Source organism: Schistocerca gregaria, chromosome X (assembly GCF_023897955.1).
Source record: "Schistocerca gregaria isolate iqSchGreg1 chromosome X, iqSchGreg1.2, whole genome shotgun sequence".
Lineage (NCBI taxonomy): Eukaryota > Metazoa > Arthropoda > Insecta > Orthoptera > Acrididae > Schistocerca > Schistocerca gregaria.
The window spans coordinates 530,399,697-530,419,028 of record NC_064931.1 but is presented as its reverse complement, the minus strand read 5'-3'; the positions used below and the strand labels follow the sequence as shown (position 1 = coordinate 530,419,028).

Sequence of the window (19,332 nt, the reverse complement as noted above, 5' to 3'; positions counted from 1 at the left end):
ATACCGAAAGGTCCTCACGATCTGTCGTTGTCACATTATATATAAATTTTAAGACTCTGGATGTGCGAAGATTAAAATACAACAGCGGAAAAGAACGGCCGCTGATGCAATAATTGCAGCTAATATTTTAGCGCCGATAACACAAAATCCATATGTCACTGAGAGGAAGCTTTACGGTCCTAGTGGGGTGAGCCAAACGAGAGTTCTGCTAATACTACGAGGGTTAGTCAAAAAGTAATGCCTCCTATTTTTTTTTTCTACGTTTAATTGTCAGGAAATTTAACTGCAATTACATAGGTTGAAAACCACAACATTGAGGATCATTTTGTCATTTTTCAATGTAATCTCCGCCCATCTCTACAGTTTTGGTCCATCTTTGAACAAGGGCATGTATCCCAGCACGGTAAAAATCACATTTCTGCTTCCTAAGCCATTGACGCACGGATGTTTTGACGGCCTCCTCATCTTCAAAATGAATGCCACGATGAGCTTCTTTTAGTGGCCCGAACAGATGGAAGTCTGATGGTGCCAGGTCAGGGCTGTATGGGGGATGAGGCAAAACTTCCCATCCAATTTTGACAATCTCGTGAGAGGTGTGACGACTGGTGTGTGGTCTTGCATTGTCATGCAAAAGAACAACATCTGCCATTGATTTTGTTGGGCGAACTCGCTGAAGACGTGCTTTAAGTTTTTTGAGGGTTGTGACGTATTGAACAGAATTTATTGTGCATCCCTGCTCCAAAAAATCAACCAGAATCACACCCTCTGTATCCCAGAAAACTGTTGCCATAACTTTCCCTGCCGATCGCACAGTTTTGAATTTTTTCTTCCTCGGCGACCTTGTGTGACGCCACTCCATTGACTGCCTCTTTGATTCGGGTTCAAAAAAAATGCACCCATGTTTCGTCCCCGGTCACAATTTTTTTCAGAAACTCATCTCCCTCCAAACGGAAGCGCTGCAAGTGTTGGGAGGCTATTGTTTTCCTTGCCTCTTTATTCTGATCGGTTAACATTCTTGGAACCCACCGTGCACAAACTTTTGAGTACCCCAATTGTTTAATAATCGTGATCACACTGCCTTTACTAAGAGAAATAATGTGACACACTTCATCTGCAGTCACCCGACGGTCACCACGAATGATGTCATCAACTTGCTGAATGTTGTGTGGAGTCACTGCACTCACCGGCCTGCCGCTCCGCTTTTCGTCAGTCAACGGTGTTTGCCCTTCAGCTTCCTTACAACGACGAACCCATCGTCTAACAGTGCTGACATCCACTGTCACAACACCATACACCTTCTTCAGTCTTTCATGAATGCGTATGGGCGTTTCACCTTCTGCATTCAAGAATTTAATCACACAACGCTGTCTCAAACGATCATCGATGTCGGCCATCTTACAAACTTCTGCTGTGCTGCCACCTGTTGACACAGAAAGTTACTACTGCAGTGGATTGCAGAAGAAGGTTTGAGGAATGGCGCCAAATTCATATTTTTACACTTAACTTAATTTTTTTAAGTAGAAAAAAAATGGGAGGCATTACTTTTTGACCGACCCTCGTACATTCCAGTGCATTTCATTCTTTTCACATATCGCTCCGTCAACAGCTTCACAGCAGTGATTTTCAAAAGCCGTTACAATTTTCCTAATGGTGACTACGAAAACTGCAAAAAGGTCTGGTGTTTCTAAACAGTATTTTGTTTATGGATAAAGCATCATATACAACTATGGGCAATTCAGTCTTCACAATATACGCTACTCGTGATTCGAAAATCCACTCTAGCCGAAAGAAGTGGTTAAACAACGATCTTTGTCTGTCAGAGTGTGGTGCAGGCAATTCGAGGAGAATCACCTCACTGGTACCTGTTTTATTGATAACACTCTAAAGAGCCACAAGTATCTAAGTAGTGGTCAACAGGGGCACCAGGACGCATTGCGGGCGCCTACATCAGAGGGAAGCATAGATTCAGATGTAAACCTATTTTTCTCTTTTGATTGACACGACGTGAACCTATTGTTCTGCTAAGTGGGGAGTGGATTATGGCTCCCTGGGGATAATCCTTCCCTTTCATTGACAGGTCCTAAACCTGATGTTCCTCCACCCACCCTCCTCTCCCTCCTCCTCCTCCCCTCCCCCTCCTCCTCCCTCATCTCTCTGGGAACTGCTGTGACCGATACTAACACACTTCTGAAATCAATTTGGTTGACTAATTAATTTAATTGTTCCACTAATTAAACCCTCCCCCTCTGGAAAATAACCCAACCCTCCTGTCCAACCCCCACCCCCTTTACCTCAAAACTGGTAACTCTGTGCTGGAGAGGATGGATCTCATAATAGGAAATTCAATTACGTACCAGAAGGTATATTGTTTATTTATAATAATTTCAATTTGGTGGGGTAGGATCTCTCTTGTTCATTATTCTCTGCTCTTTGAGAAGATGCAGGTCTTGTAAAATACATCGATAAGAAGTAAATCCCCACATGAACCATGGACCTTGCCGTTGGTGGGGAGGCTTGTGTGCCTCAACCATACAGATAGGCGTACCGTAGGTGCAACCACAATGGAGGGGTATCTGTTGAGAGGCCAGACAAATGCTTGGTATCCTGAAGAAGGGCAGTAGCCTTTTCAGTAGTTGCAGAGGCAACAGTCTGGATGATTGACTGATCTGGCCTTGTGACACTAACCAAAACAGCCTCGCTCTGATGGTACTGCGAACGGTTGAAAGCAACGGGAAACTACAGCCGTAATTTATCCCGAGGGCATGCAGCTTTACTGTATGGTTAATGATGATGGCGTCCTCTTGGGTAAAATATTCCGGAGGTAAAATAGTCCCACATTCGGATCTCTGGGCAGGGACTACTCAGGAGGACGTCGTTATCAGGAGAAAGAAAACTGGCATTCTACGTATCGGAGAGTGGAATGACAGATCTCTTAATCGGGCAGGTAGGTTAGAAAATTTAAAAAGGGAAATGGATAGGTTAAAATTAGATATAGTGGGAATTAGTGAAGTTCGGTGGTAGGAGGAACAATACTTTTGGTCAGGCGAATACAGGAGTAGGTTTAATAATGAATAAAAAAATAGGAATGTGGGTAAGCTACTACAAACAGCATAGTGTACGCATTATTGTGGCCAAGATAGACACGAAGCCCACGCCTACTACAGTAGTACAAGTTTATATGCCAACTAGATCTGCAGATGACGAAGAAATTAAAGAAATGTATGACGAAATAAAAGAAATTATTCAGGTAGTGAAGGGAGACGAAAATTTAATAGTCATGGGTGACTGGAATTCGGTAGTAGGAAAAGGGAAAAGTGGAAACTGGTAGAATTTTGCACAGAGCATAAATTAGTCATAGCTAACACTTGGTTCAAGAATCATAAAAGAAGGTTGTATACACGGAAGGAGCCTGGAGATACTGACAGATTTCAGATAGAGTATATAATGGTAAGACAGAGATTTAGGAACCAGGTTTTAAATTGTAAGACATTTCCAGGGGCGGATGTGGACTCTGACCACAATCTATTGGTTATGAACTGTAGATTAAAACTGAAGAAACTGCAAAAAGGTGGGAATTTAAGGAGATGGGACCTGGATAAAGTGAAAGAACCAGAGGTTGTACAGGGTTTCAGGGAGAGCATAAGGGAACAATTGACAGGAATGGGGGAAAGAAATACAGTAGAAGAAGAATGGGTAGCTTTGAGGGATGAAGTAGTGAAGGCAGCAGAGGATCAAGTAGGTAAAAATACGAGGGCTAGTAGAAAACCTTGGGTAACAGAAGAAATATTGAATTTAATTGATGAAAGGAGAACATATAAAAATGCAGTAAATGAAGCAGGCAAAAAGGAATACAAACGTCTCAAAAATGAGATCGACAGGAAATGCAAAACTGTTAAGCACCGATGGCTAGATGACTAATGTAAGGATGTAGAGGCCTATCTCACTAGGGGTACGATAGATACTGCCTATAGGAAAATATTAGAGACCTTTTGAGAAAAGAGAACCACTTGTATGAATATTAAGAGCTCAGATGGAAATCCTGTTCTAAGCAAAGAAGGGAAAGCAGAAAGGTGGAAGGAGTATATAGGGGGTCTATACAAGGGCGATGTACTTGAGGACAATATTATGGAAATGGAGGAGGATGTAGATGAAGATGAAATGGGAGATATGATACTGCGTGAAGAGTTTGACAGAGCACTGAAAGACTTAAGTCGAAACAAGGCCCCGGGAGTCGACAACATTCCATTAGAACTACTGACGGCCTTGGGAGAGCCAGTCCTGACAAAACTCTACCATCTGGTGAACAAGATGTATGAGACAGGCGAAATACCCTCATACTTCAAGAAGAATATAGTAATTCCAATCCCAAAGAAAGCAGGTGTTGACAGGTGTGAAAATTACCGAACTATCAGTTTAGTAAGTCACAGCTGCAAAATACTAACGCGAATTCTTTACAGACGAATGGAAAAACTGATACAAGCCGACCTAGGGGAAGATCAATTTGGATTCCGTAGAAATATGGGAAGACGTGAGGCAATACTGACCCTACGACTTATCTTAGAAGCTAGATTAAGGAAAGGTATACCTACGTTTCTAGCATTTGTAGACTTAGAGAAAGCTTTTGACAATGTTGACTGGAATACACTCTTTCAAATTCCGAAGGTGGCAGGGGTAAAATACAGGGAGCGAAAGGCTATTTACAATTTGTATAGAAACCAAATGGCAGTTATAACAGTTGAGGGGCATGAAAGGGAAGCAGTGGTTGGGAAGGGAGGAGACAGGGTTGTAGCCTCTCCCCGATGTTATTCAATCTGTATATTGAGCAAGCAGTGAAGGAAAGAACAGAAAAGAAAAATTCGGAGTAGGTATTAAAATCCATGTAGAAGAAATAAAAACTTTGAGGTTCGCCGATAACATTGTAATTCTGTCAGAGGCAGCAAAGGACTGGGAAGAGCAGTTGAACGGAATGGATAGTGTCTTGAAAGGAGGATATAAGATGAACATCAACAAAAGCAAGACGAGGATAATGGAATGTAGTCGAATTAAGTCTGGTGATGCTGAGGGTATTAAATTAGGAAATGAGACAGTTAAAGTAGTAAAGCAGTTTTGCTATTTGGGGAACAAAATAACTGATGATGGTCGAAGTGGAGAGGATATAAAATGTAGACTGGCAATGGCAAGGAAAGCGTTTCTCAAGAAGAGAAATTTTTTAACATCGAGTATAGATTTAAGTGTCAGGAAGTCGTTTCTGAAAGTATTCGTATGGAGTGTAGCCATGTATGGAAGTGAAACATGGACAATAAATAGTTTGGACAAGAAGAGAATAGAAGCTTTCGAAATGTGGTGCTACGGAATAATGTTGAAGATTAGGTTGGTAGATCACGTAACTAATGAGGAGGTATTGAATAGGATTGGGGAGAAGAGAAGTTTGTGGCACAACTTGACTAGAAGAAGGGATTGGTTGGTAGGACATGTTCTGAGGCATCAAGGGATCACCATTTTAGTATTGGAGGGCAGCGTAGAGGGTAAAAATCGTAGAGGGAGACCAAGAGATGAATACACCAAGCAGATTCAGAAGGATGTAGGTTGCAGTAGGTACTGGGAGATGAAGAAGCTTGCACAGGATAGAGTAGCATGGAGAGCTGCACCAAACCAGTCTCAGGACTGAAGACCACAACAACAACAGGAAGTAAATAAATCAATCGCTTTTTTCTATCCTGGTCCCGCAAGGAATACCACAGTGTAACACCCATTACACAGAATAACACCGTTAAAAATCTTTCGATCACGGAGCATGCACTGTCCACCACCCCGCACCCAGTACTGGCTCGCACCACCGTCGGTTGTGTTCGGACCCAACTGCAAACAAAGCAGCGTTTACCCTCTAATCCCGTGCAGAATATCGACGCAAGCGAGACGTTTTCCATCCAAGGCAAATGCCTGACTTAGAATTTATCCAGAAATACTGCTGACGTTAATAAATAATTAATTTCTGGTCACATAATCGTGATGTCGGGTATATAGGGCGGACGCAGTAGCTATGTCATACACACAAATTGACGATGTCATCAAACTAGAAGCTTAATGACTCGAAATACACTTTTAAAGAAGGATCGTTGCATACAAAGAAAGAGAAAGAGAGAGAGAGACAGAGAGAGAGAGAGAGAGAGAGAGAGAGAGAGAGAGAGAGAGAGAGAGAGAGATCTGTAGTATGCTTTGCAGATGACATAGGAACCAGCATGAGATATTTCATTCCGAAATGGACTCTAAACTCCCTCAGCCTTCCTGTGCACTTTGTTCGGGGTACACTTCACGAACTGCTTAAGGAGTCATTAAATCTGGTGCGTACTATCAAATCTTGTAGATGTGCTTCAAAAGCCATGCCACGGGAAATATTAATTATATCGTTAATATAGCATTTAAACAGCATGCTTCACACAGTTTAAAACTACTCGAAATAAAGAAAAAATCGACACTGCACTGTAGTTTGCTTGCATAAACAACAGTGTCATGTTTCTGACGAGAAACTTCATTACATAATCCAAACGTATACTTATTTGACTTCGCTATTGGAAACGGTGGTTTATGAAATGATAGTTGGAATTTCAAATTTCAACATAAATTTGTATCGTCACAGTTACAGAAACCCCGACCAATTCAGGTCTGCTAAGTGTACTTTTCTTTTATGAAAGTACTATAGAATTCCTAAGTTGACTGGCTCTCTTAGCTACATGAGGACGAAGAAGGAGGGAGGAAAGGGTCAACCGCGTGAAAGAATAGTAACAACAACAACAACAACAAATACAGCTGCGATGTATTGAGAAATATGATCCATTCACAGCTTGTTGACTGAGATTGTTGAAACCACACTCACATCCCATGTACTCAGCTTCCGGACACCCACATGCACAGCGCCCCAGCACAGCGCCAACGGGGGAAACGACCACGTAAACGTGGCCCATGGCCACCGCCGCGGAGGCGCGTATCAGCCAGAGACAGACCTGCCGGCCGAGGACGGCCCACACCCCAGGAGAACCTGAGTGGTAGAAGTTCGATCGCTATCGATATTCCCAGCGCAAACACTCGTCATATTGAATCTTCTCAAATTTCCACGGAGTATACACGCGACGCACGCGGTCCTGAGGGCCACTAAACGGAGCCGCGAGCCAAATCGTCTTTAGCCGAAAGCTTTCTTGGACTGTGCGGACTGGTGTACAAAGGATGGGCAGGCCTCAGCCCAAAACAAAGGCGTCCGATGAGATACTGTTTCCGACCCTGACCTGCTTGCTTGCTGCTATGCTTTCTACGGACATCTACACACTCACAAGGATGTTGGGAACCAGGCAATATTTACCAGTGTAACTACAATTAAATGTTACGATTGCTGCTGCAGTCTCACACCGATCGATGTATTCGAAAAGTCTCCTCATGACGGCTGTGGTTCTGGAAAGAATCTCAATATCTATAGCGCACATAATCTTCCACGTAAAATCTGCCTCATATCCTTACGGCTATTGATGTGCTGAATCTATACTACCCTCACGACAGGACACACAGTCGTTTTCTGTGGACATGCTGGAACATAACCCACAGTAACTTTACGCTGCAACATTTACATATTTCAGACAAGCAGTGCATTTATCGTTTATACGTGTACAGGAACCGAAAAAATTACGTTATGACCACATTCGCACCAGCTGCGTGTCTCGATTCTCTTCAGTTCTAGGAAATTATTTGACGTTTACGTTTTCCAGTCAGCACTTCCGGAAGGTGTTGCATCCTGCAAAGACTCTCTCAAACAAGTGTTATAAAGCACAGGCGTCCGGCACTATGTGTTAATCAACAACACTCCCGCGGACGAAAGGGTTCGAAAGACATCACCGATACGGGTTGGTGTACTGTAGTCAACATCACTGTCGATAGTGCAGCAAGGAAAACGCGAGGATACACTTAGGGGTGCCAATGAGGGGACGTTCTGTGTGCCCATTTTTTACAGCCGTCTTCTCTGTACACTATAGCAGGTCCAGTTGAACCAGTGCATTGCTATATTGTGCAGATGTTTGCAAAATGAATCTCTCACTGCTTCCTTTCGGATATACTCCACTATGCGTTGAAATCACAATTCACCACGTCAAATCTATCCTTCCCTTACGACTAAACATGCGTTATTTCTTTTTGATTGCTTCCCACAAACGTCTGTTGATATATGGGAACATAAGCCACAGTACCTTTACGTTCAAGCAGCAGCATAACATTTCTATCAATAATAGGTGTATAAAAAATTATAATACGTCCACACTCGCACCAGCTGGCTGTCGTTTTCACACTGCCCAGTAGCAAAAAAACCTCCCGCCATCATATATTTGTCCGTGAATAAAGATGTAATTACATTTTTAAAAAGCCCTAGAGTCTTTTTTTTTATTTTATCGAGTTCATCACTTCCACGAAACCTTTACGTATTTCCTATACTTGTAAATCCAGCCAACACACAGTGGCGTCTTTTATGTATTCAGACAGCCAAGTCCGGTTTCATGTCAGTGCTTTCCATGCACAGCTACCGTAGATCTCCCTACCACCACCCAGATCGTACAAATTTCCCCTGGCTAAGAAATCATTGCGAGTGCAACGTATAGTAGAGTACGTCCATTAGGAGTTAATTTTTAGGGGCCAAGCAGATGGATGGAGAAACAACAAAACTCTTCTAGTCTAAGCACATTTTTAAGTTTCTGTTGCTAAGCATCGTACCTGTATAACACTTTGGAACAGGAAGAGGATCACCGCGAGATGGATCTGGTGATGCAGCTGGCAAACTTGAGTTTGTTACAAAAAAACAAAAGGGTCTATTAGAGCGTCTTACAAAGATTTTTGTTTGTTACATTAGCGAGGAACGGCGAGTTTCTGGTACACATCTGTTTAGATCCTATAACATGTGTGTGCGGGAGCTGAATTTTCTAAAAGGATTACCATGTTATGTAGAAACTTCCTATAGGCTTGAATTCAAAGAATGCTTTATTCCAAGAGTGTAATAGACTTCTGTTTTTCCTTTTCACCGCACCAGCTGTATGTAACTGAATAATTACTATGAATCCATCGTCATTCAGTGTGTGTAGGATATCTGCGAATATGGTAATATTGAAATGGTAATACTGAATTTGAGAAGTGGTAGTGAGTGCATGGTAATGTTTTAGTTATCGCTATTAAGGAGGATAGTGACTGTACAACTCTGTTTATCCAAGAACAGGGCTGTAGCCATACATTACAATAAATATTCTACAGCTCTTACGACAATTAGCCTTGAGGGCTAAGGATTCGCAGGGAAAACAGAATGTGTTTGAGCGGGTGAAATCACGAATGTGTGTAATTTGCTCTCGGATATTTAAATGCAACTGCCTAAGAGTCGTCTTCACGCGGTCACTTTTGATTACTAGATGTTTCCTACACTACTTGTACATTTACTATATATATATACATGCTACCTGGCGTGTTTAAAAGGGATGTACTTATTTCAAAGTATGAGCCCTGCTTTAAGCACTATGACTCGAATGCACGATGCCAGAGCGTTGGGCCAACATCAGTGTCCCTTGTGTCACTTCAATTTAATGTCTACAGCAACGTGATTCTCTGTTTCTCTGAGTCGTATCGCAGTTAATTATTATAAGGTGTTTGATTGCTTCAAGTGAATTCATAGTGCCGAAGAGAAAGAGTTCATTCCTATAAAAATATTCAGACGAATGGTTCTTCATAAATCAAGGGAGGCGTGCCTATGAAGCAGAAAGTGTAATTTGTAAGTGTTACGAAATTATTGCGGATGGGGGAAGAGCAGATATTATACCATTTAGCTGACGTAAAGCACAAATCAATCGTGCACTCTGGAAGTACTTAGAGAAATGGACAGTTACTTTGTTCCAAATTCAATCAAACAATGTCAACTAGTAACAACAGCGAAATTAGCAATGCACATAAAACCATCATGTCTTGGAAATCAGTGAATTATACTTTCACGCTATGCTCCGAACTGTTTAATGTTTCTAGATCCGCAAAAAGTGTGACGTTAAGCATAACAAAATCAACAGCAATTTGAAGTAATTGTTGGCGCCCGACACTGTGAAACAAATACACAGTGCTCTTTCAAAGTTCCGTTTTTTTGTGTAGCTGCAGATGTTCGCAACTGAAGCGGTATTTGCTCCAATCTTTCACTTTTTTAAGCTCAAGGGAAGTAGCCCTCTTTCCCCCGATTTCTCCTTCCCAAATTACGTCCATTTTTAATCAGTTTGAGAGAAATGTCCCGGTTTGTCAGACAGATATTATGACAACCCAAGATACATAGAAAGCTGAACGTTAAGTTATCGCGAAATGGGGGCGAACATTACCTACAATTAATCTTACGTTCGGTTTTGTCGAAAGCAAAAATTCCACAACCAGCTGTGCTCGCAGGCCGGCACAGATTTGTCCAGTGTGGTCACACTGGCTCCGACCTGTCCAGTGCGCTCAGACCAGCATTCACCTGCTGGTGGGGTAGAATGCTGCGTTCCTATTGGCTCCCTGCTGGAAGCGGTGGATGGAGGGGACAGAAGGTATATAAAGGCCACTCTACATCCAGTCGTCCTCATTTCATTGGTAAACTGGTCAGGGCCTCCACCCTTGCGTTTGTTTAGCAGTCGACGTTGATCAGAGACTTCAGCAGCGTCCACTTCTTCGATGTTGTCATCACCCACAGGAGCATTGAAAATAGTGAGAGGCATTCTTTCCTCAACCTCTGCAGTGTGAGAGCTATTGTATTGCTCTCGCTCGTGCGCGTTTATCGTCATTTTCTTCCTTTTTTGCGTGCATTTTACCAGTTTAGGCAAGAAATGAAGCGTTCACCTGCATCAACGACCATCGGTAGTGCCAGTGCCGGCAAACGACAGAGACTATTGGAGCAGGATGAGGAATTACCTGCTAAGTACAGATTCAAATCGGTAACTGTAACTTTTCCCTTCCACTGAGAATTTCGTAGTACTGAATACCTTTCTTCTTCTAATTGTTTCAGCGCATATCCATCAATACCAAATCGTGGATGAAATTAATGCTGTGGTGCAAAGCAAACACAGTAGCAGCAACTGCTGCATCATCGTATCAGCAGCAGCAGCAGCATCGGAAGCATTGTAAATATATATTCCATCTTTGTAGTACCGGTGTGACCAGCAAATATGTAGATGATTTCGATGGATCAAAATCGATAACGACAACATTTTTTCACTAAGAATTTCGTACTGAATACATGTCTTATAGTTTCAACATGTATCTAGCGGGTAGTAGAAGAGGCCGAGGTGGAACAGCAACAGCAGTGGCAGCAACAACAGTGGGTGCAGCATCGAGGCGAGGTCCTGCGCGGCACGCTTCGCCGACAAGGTCGCCCATAGTCGCCGCACGGAAGCCTTAGCTGGCGCCGGCGCCACTGCCCCCGCCCCCGCCCCCGCCGCCGCCCCCGCCGCCGCTGCCTCTTCCTCAGTTTTTGCGCTACTTTATAGTCAAAATAGATACGTCTCACGGTCCATCATATTAGCCTGTTAGACAAGTCCTTCAGTCCGAATAGTCACTTTAAAGCAGCCTGGTTGGTCACTACCCTAAATTTTTCCCCATTAAGATAACATATAAAATATGTGACACCATAAATGAGGCTCAACATTCCATTCTATGTTGTTGAATAGTTCTCCTCCACTGCTTTGAGACCGATTGAGGTGGTGCAGCAATTAGCACATTGGACTCACATTCAGGTGGACGATGGTTCACACCTGCATCTGGCCATCCAGATTTAGGTTTTCATGATTTCCCTAAATCACTTTGGGCAAATGCCAGAATGATTCCTTCCCAATCCTTGTCATAATCCCCACTTGTGCTCCATCTCTAGTGACCTCGATGTCAATGGGACGTTAAACACAATCTTCCTTCCTTCTGCAGCTATCTCGATGCACAGTCTACAGAATGCTCTTCACCGTCAACCTGCTGCCTTAAAACACATCCCATAGTAAGATTAGACGTGTCTCAAGCTCCTTATGAAAGTCTGGAAGTACTAGAACTGAGCTATATGTCAAAATTCCCTTTAATCCTTCAAATACACCTTGACGCTCTTCTCTCCATAGGAATTACACATCTTTCCTTAGCAGCTGTGTGAGTGGTCGTGCTCTATCTGCATCGTCACTCGATCTTTACTAATTACATAGCTTAAATACCTTACCGCTTCTAAAGCAAAATGGTACTTCCCTGTCTTCAACATCAGACGTGCAGTTCTCAGTCTCTTAAATACTTTCTTCTGAAGTTGTCTATTCTGCTCCATATCTTCGAGAATACGATGATATCGTCTAGGCAAATTAGACACTGGCATGGTTTCAAACCTCTCAACTCACCATCTAATTACCTCTGAAATGAGGCAGGTACACTTTTCAATCCAAATGGCGTCTCTTGAGCTTATAGTGCCCCCATGGCAACGAAAATACTGTCTTCAGACAGTCTTGAGGAACTACCTCCAATTGATGGTAATCACACCTCAAACCCATAGTAAGCAAGGGGAAACTACAGCCGTAATTTTTCCCTAGGGCATGCAGCTTTACTGTATGGTTAAATGATAATGGCGTCCTCTTGGGTAAAATATTCCGGAGGTAAAATAGTCCCCCATTCGGATCTCCGGGCGGGGACTACTCAAGAGGACGTCGTTATCAGGAGAAAGAAAACTGGCATTCTACGGATCGGAGCGTGGAATGTCAGATCCCGTAATTGGGTAGGTAGATTAGAAAATTTAAAAAGGGAAATGGATAGGTTAAAATTAGGTATAGTGGGAATTAGTGAAACTCGGTGGCAGGAGGAACAAGACGTCTGGTCAGGTGAATACAGAGTTATAAAAACAAAATCAAATAGGGGTAGTGCAGGAGTAGGTTTAATATTGAATAAAAGAATAGGAATGCGCGTAAGCTACTACAAACAGCATAGTGAACGTATTATAGTGGCCAAGATAGACATGAAGCCCATGCCTACTACAGTAGTACAAGTTTATATACCAACTAGCTCTGCAGATGACGAAGAAATTGAAGAAATGTATGATGAGATAAAAGAAATTATTCAGGTAGTGAAGGGAGACGAAAATTTAATAGTCATGGGTGACTGGAATTCGACAGTAGGAAAAGGAAGAGAAGGAAACATAATAGGTGAATATGGATTGGGGCTAAGAAATGAAAGAGGAAGCCGTCTGTTAGAATTTTGCACAGAGCATAACTTAATCATAGCTAACACTTGGTTCAAGAATGATAAAAGAAGGTTGTACACATGGGAAAATCCCGGAGATACTAAAAGGTATCAGATAGATTATATAATGGTTACACAGAGATTTTGGAACCAAGTTTTAAATTGTAGGACATTTACAGGGGCAGATGTGGACTCTGACCACAATCTATTGGTTATGAACTGTAGATTGAAACTGAAGGAATTGCAAAAAGCTGGGAATTTAAGGAGATGGGACCAGGATAAAGTGAAAAAACCAGAGGTTGTACAGAGTTTCAGGGAGAGCATAAGGGAACAATTGACAGGAATGGGGGAAAGAAATACAGTAGAAGACTAATGGGTAGCTCTGAGGGATGAAGTAGTGAAGGCAGCAGAGCATCAAGTAGGTAAAAAGACGAGGGCTAGTAGAAATCCTTGGGTAACAGAAGAAATATTGAGTTTAATTGATGAAAGGAGAAAATATAAAAATGCAGTAAATGAAGCAGGCAAAAAGGAATACAAACGTCTCAAAAATGAGATCGACAGGAAGTGCAAAATGGCTAAGCAGGCATGGCTAGAGGACAAATGTAAGGATGTGGAGGCTTATCTCACTGGGGGTAAGATAGATACAGCCTACAGGAAAATTAAAGAGACCTTTGGAGAAAAGAGAGCCACTGGTATGAATATCAAGAGCTCAGATGGAAACCCGGTTCTAAGAAAAGAGGGAAAATCAGAAAGGTGGAAGGAGTATATAGAAGGTTTATACAAGGGTGATGTACTTGAGGACAATATTATGGAAATGGAAGAGGATGTAGATGAAGACGAAATGGGAGATACGATACTGCGTGAAGAGTTTGACAGAGCACTGAAAGACCTGAGTCGAAACAAGGCCCCCGGATTAGACAACATTCCATTAGAACTACTGATGGCCTTGGGAGAGCCAGTCCTGACAAAACTCTTTCATCTGATGAGCAAGATGTACGAGACATGCGAAATACCCCCAGACTTCAAGAAGAATATAATAATTCCAGTCCCAAAGAAAGCAGGTGTGGACAGATGTGGAAATTACCGAACTATCAGTTCAATAAGTCACAGCTGCAAAATACTAACACGAATTCTTTACAGACGAATGGAAAAACTGATAGAAGCCGACCTCGGGGAAGATCAGTTTGGATTCAGTAGAAATGTTGGAACACATGAGGCAATACTGACCTTACGACGTATCTTGGAAGAAAGATTAAGGAAAGGCAAACCTACGTTTCTAGCATTTGTGGACTTAGAGAAAGCTTTTGACAATGTTGACTGGAATACTCTTCTAAAGGTGGCAGGTGTAAAATACAGGGAGCGAAAGGCTATTTACAATTTGTACAGAAACCAGATGGCAGTTATAAGAGACGAGGGCATGAAAGGGAAGCAGTGGTTGGGAAGGGAGTGAGACAATGTTGTAGCCTCTCCCCGATGTTATTCAATCTGTATATTGAGCAAGCAGTAAAGGAAACAAAATAAAACTTCGGAGTAGGTATTGCAATCCATGTAGAAGAAATAAAAACTTTGAGGTTCGCCGATAATATTGTAATTCTGTCAGAGACAGCAAAGGACTTGGAAGTGCAGTTGAATGGAATGGACAGTGTCTTGAAAGGAGGATATAAGATGAACATCAACAAAAGCAAGACGAGGATAATGGAATGTAGTCGAATGAAGTCGGGTGATGCTGAGAGTATTAGATTAGGAAATGAGACACTTAAAGTAGTAAAGGAGTTTTGCTATTTGGGGAGCAAAATAACTGATGATGGTCGAAGTAGAGAGGATATAAAATGTAGACTGACAATGGCAAGGAAAGTGTTTCTGAAGAAGAGAAATTTTTTAACATCGAGTATAGATTTAAGTGTCAGGAAGTCGTTTCTGAAAGTATTTGTATGGAGTGTAGCCATGTATGGAAGTGAAACATGGACAATAAATAGTTTGGACAAGAAGAGAATAGAAGCTTTCGAAATGTGGTGCTACGGAAGAATGTTGAAGATTAGGTTGGTAGATCACGTAACTAATGAGGAGGTATTGAATAGGATTGGGGAGAAGAAAAGTTTGTGGCACAACTTGACTAGAAGGAGGGATCGGCTGTTAGGACATGTCCTGAGGTATCAAGGGATCACAAATTTAGCATTGGAGGGCAGCGTGGAGGGTAAAAATAATAGAGGGAGTCCCAGAGATGAATACACTAAGCAGATTCAGAAGGATGTAGGTTGCAGTAGGTACTGGGAGATGAAGCTTACACAGGATAGATTAGCATGGAAAGCTGCACCAAACCAGTCTCAGGACTGAAGACCACAACAACATACACAATAATATAAAAATAAACCATAACTCCAAAAAATTATCACAAATTTTTTTTACGTCACATCATGAGCCGTCTTGACTGTATACATTGCCTAAAAATATGACCAGGGGCGCCTATTCTGTGGATGCTCCGATGCTCGTGCTTACCCCACATAGAATGGGGAGGAAAATAAAACAGAATAAATAAAAAATGAAAAAAGGGGAAAACTTGAATGCTATAAATTATGCAAAATTTGACATCACGTTCTTGCATTGGTCTATGCAAGCACGGCCTAGCTCTTCTCAGTCGTCCAGAAACAACTAACAAGTGCTCAGCGCTACTGTCTCACGGAATGTCACGAAATTTTCGAAACGTTCTGCCCAGTGGACATCGGCCGCATTAGATTTTAACCTCCTGCTTTGCACTGATATATATTCACTCGCTTAGTACTGCTCTCTGTGCAGCAGCATGTTCTAGTTTACATTTTTTATTGCATAGCATAGTATCATTTACAGTTATATACAATTGCAGTTTGTTTTGTTTATTTATTTGTTATAGTTGTTTGTTGTAATGGATGAACTCAGTGCTCACTTGTCAATGACGAAAAGTGATTCAGCTACAAAATATGCAGGTATTGTTGCAGCCGGCTTTGATTCAGCTGCTGTATCGAATGAAACAAAGAAAACTGGTCGTGTTCGTGGTGGCCATTCTTTTCAAAAACAGAGGAAAGACAAATATGATTGGATATTATACGACGAGAAGTGTGGTAAATTCTTTTGTTCTTTCTATAAGGAAACGAGTTCCTTTATCGGACCTAGCAAATAAAACTGGACTAGACGAAGATGCGATGGAGGCATTCATTGAAGTCAAATTTTTTTATTGCAACAAAGTGTTAGAAATGGTTTTTGTCATGAAAAGTGAAATTATCGTACGTCTTGCTATAGTCGGAAAAGTGCAGTTGATAAAGGTGTGAACGTGCAGTGTTTAACGTCTAAGGGTAAGTAGGGAGGAATGAAGTATGCAAGAGTGGCTCTGCTGAGAATGTTATCTTCACTGTTTTACCTTATTGTGCAGGGGTTAACAATCCGTGGTCACACAGATGAAAATGCTAATTATAATGGATTGTTAGAGTTAGTTGCTGAAGATGATTGGTCCTCTTAGCTTTGGCGTACAAAGTGCAGATGGCTTCCACATGACATAGCAATAAAGTTTACACAGTTTCGTAAGTTTGCAAAATCTTTCCAATAATATTCGATGATTGTGGACTAAACTAGTGACATATGGCAAAACACATCATTTTCGATTTGGTTTCGATGTGTCAGTGGAGAAAATTTTCAAATTAATGAATTATGTTTTTAGTTTGTGTAACACTGAATCCACTACAGCTGAAGTACTGTCGACATTTTTAATGGATGTTCTCACTCGTTTTTCTCTAGATATCAAGTCATGCAGAGCGTTTGCTACCGACAGAGCAACAAACAGACCGGCGCTTTTTCTTGGTTGAAAGCAAAGACCAAAGAAATTGAGCCGTGAGTTTGGCACGTTCACTGTTTGGCCCATTCTTTGAACCCCGTAATTCAGGAAGCAATGCAAAATGAGACAGAATGAGGAACTATCTTTCAAATGACTAATTTTGTATGCGGGTCCCCCAGGTGACTTGCATTATTTGAGTCTCTGCAAACTGCCCAAAGTACTAGCTTTTTTAATACTGTAGCTCTTCGCCCTTTTTGTTCTGTCAGGTTGTGCTGCAGAATAAGTGCGTTGAAAAATATTTCAGACTTACCAACAGTTAATTTTGTTGTTCGAGGAACCCTACCTCGATAAATCTAATGCCGATGCTAAAGCTAAAGATTTCTTAAATTTTCTATGTTCTTTTGAATTTATCTTTGTCACTACAAATCTTTTTAAAATTTTAGATCTAGTTAAAATTTTGAATGCTTTTCTGGTAAATTCCTCTCTACAGCTTCAAATAGCCACAGACAACTTTGACATTGACAGAGATATTATAAAGTTATCTCGAACTGATGGAAGCTTCGATGATGTATGGAGGGAGCTCTTGCTTGGAAATGACCAAAAAATTTGATGTTGAAGATCGGGAAGATTTCTCAGAAACTTGATAACGATGCTCTATCTTATGATTTTGTCAGCCGCACATGATTATTACCAGCGTATTTATTTTGAGGTATGAGATGTTGCGATTCAGTGTTTCGAGGATGGATTTTCTAAAGCTACTATGACTCACTTCAAAGAAATAGAAACAATTTTTATTTCCAAAACTAAAGATTGTAGATATGTAATAGAATTTTATAAGGATAGCTTTGATCCAGAAAGATTAACTATGCACAGAAATATGATATCAGATGCGCATAAATCTAAAAATTATTTTGTTGGGAGTACAGAAGACCTAATGCGCAGCTTTTCCTCTACTAAGCACCTCAGCGAATTGATTCCAAAGTTAATGAAGTTGATAAAAATCGCTTTAATATATTAGTTTCTACATGTATAGCAAAAACTTCTTTCTCCGCCCTTAGAAGATTAGAAACGTACCTGCACAACTCCACGATGCAAAAGAAATTGAACGACGATGCTATCAAGCATATCCATAAACAAGATGCAAAAATCTTGAAGTTTGACACTGTGACGACCATTTTCATCAAATGATCTACTGTTGGAGGAACATATTCTTCATGAGAAATTAAACAAAGATTTAAAACAATCCTATGTGGGATTTGGATTACTATGTGTGTTTATTACTGTGGGAAAAACCTAATAAACAGTAGTTTGTTTATCTTTATCAGGTATTGTTCATCCAAAAATACTTGAAACTGGATTTTCAGGAGAGATCATTTTAAATATTTGTGAACTGTGACTTAGAGCACTCTCATTGATTTTCAATGCATTTTGCCCACGTAAATTACATTATGTAAACCTTACAAACAGCAAATACTGCTCTCTACAACTACCCTCCACCGACCAAAAGAAGGTCACTTTCAAGTTACGAGAAAAGTCAAGCCTCACTGTAGGTAGGCTGTTTTGGTTGTTATTTTGGTAACGCCATGTAGCGCTCTATATGAAAATCACTGACTGTGCTGTGTGCAGTCTGTGGCTGGTTTGTATTGTTGAAATTTGCTATTGTAGTGATGGGGAGTTGGATGTGAACAGCGCGTAGCGTTGTGCAGTTGGGGGTGAGCCGCCAGCAGTGGTGGATGTGGGGAGAGAGATGGCAGAATTTTGAAGGCGGACGATCTACGATCTGAACGTGTATCCATCGGAAGAGTAAATTTCTAATACTGGATATCATGAACTGATATATATCACTCCTGGAAATGGAAAAAAGAACACATTGACACCGGTGTGTCAGACCCACCATACTTGCTCCGGACACTGCGAGGGCTGTACAAGCAATGATCACACGCAGGGCACAGCGGACACACCAGGAACCGCGGTGTTGGCCGTCGAATGGCGCTAGCTGCGCAGCATTTGTGCACCGCCGCCGTCAGTGTCAGCCAGTTTGCCGTGGCATACGGAGCTCCATCGCAGTCTTTAACACTGGTAGCATGCCGCGACAGCGTGGACGTGAACCGTATGTGCAGTTGACGGACTTTGAGCGAGGGCGTATAGTGGGCATGCGGGAGGCCGGGTGGACGTATCGCCGAATTGCTCAACACGTGGGGCGTGAGGTCTCCACAGTACATCGATGTTGTCGCCAGTGGTCGGCGGAAGGTGCACGTGCCCGTCGACTTGGGACCGGACCGCAGCGACGCACGGATGCACGCCAAGACCGT

General features: G+C 41.8%; 1 protein-coding gene across 1 annotated transcript in view; it reads left to right on the top strand.

Annotated features, from left to right (window-relative positions):
• The first annotated feature begins 10,850 nt into the window (after positions 1–10,850).
• The window catches only part of LOC126298183 (uncharacterized), a 138,527-nt gene continuing 130,045 nt past the window's right edge, over positions 10,851–19,332 (top strand). Inside the window, exons 1-2 of the mRNA XM_049989491.1 lie at positions 10,851–10,958; positions 16,106–16,313. Coding sequence (XP_049845448.1) covers positions 10,851–10,958; positions 16,106–16,313 — 316 coding nt within the window. The remainder of the gene's footprint in view (positions 10,959–16,105; positions 16,314–19,332) is intronic.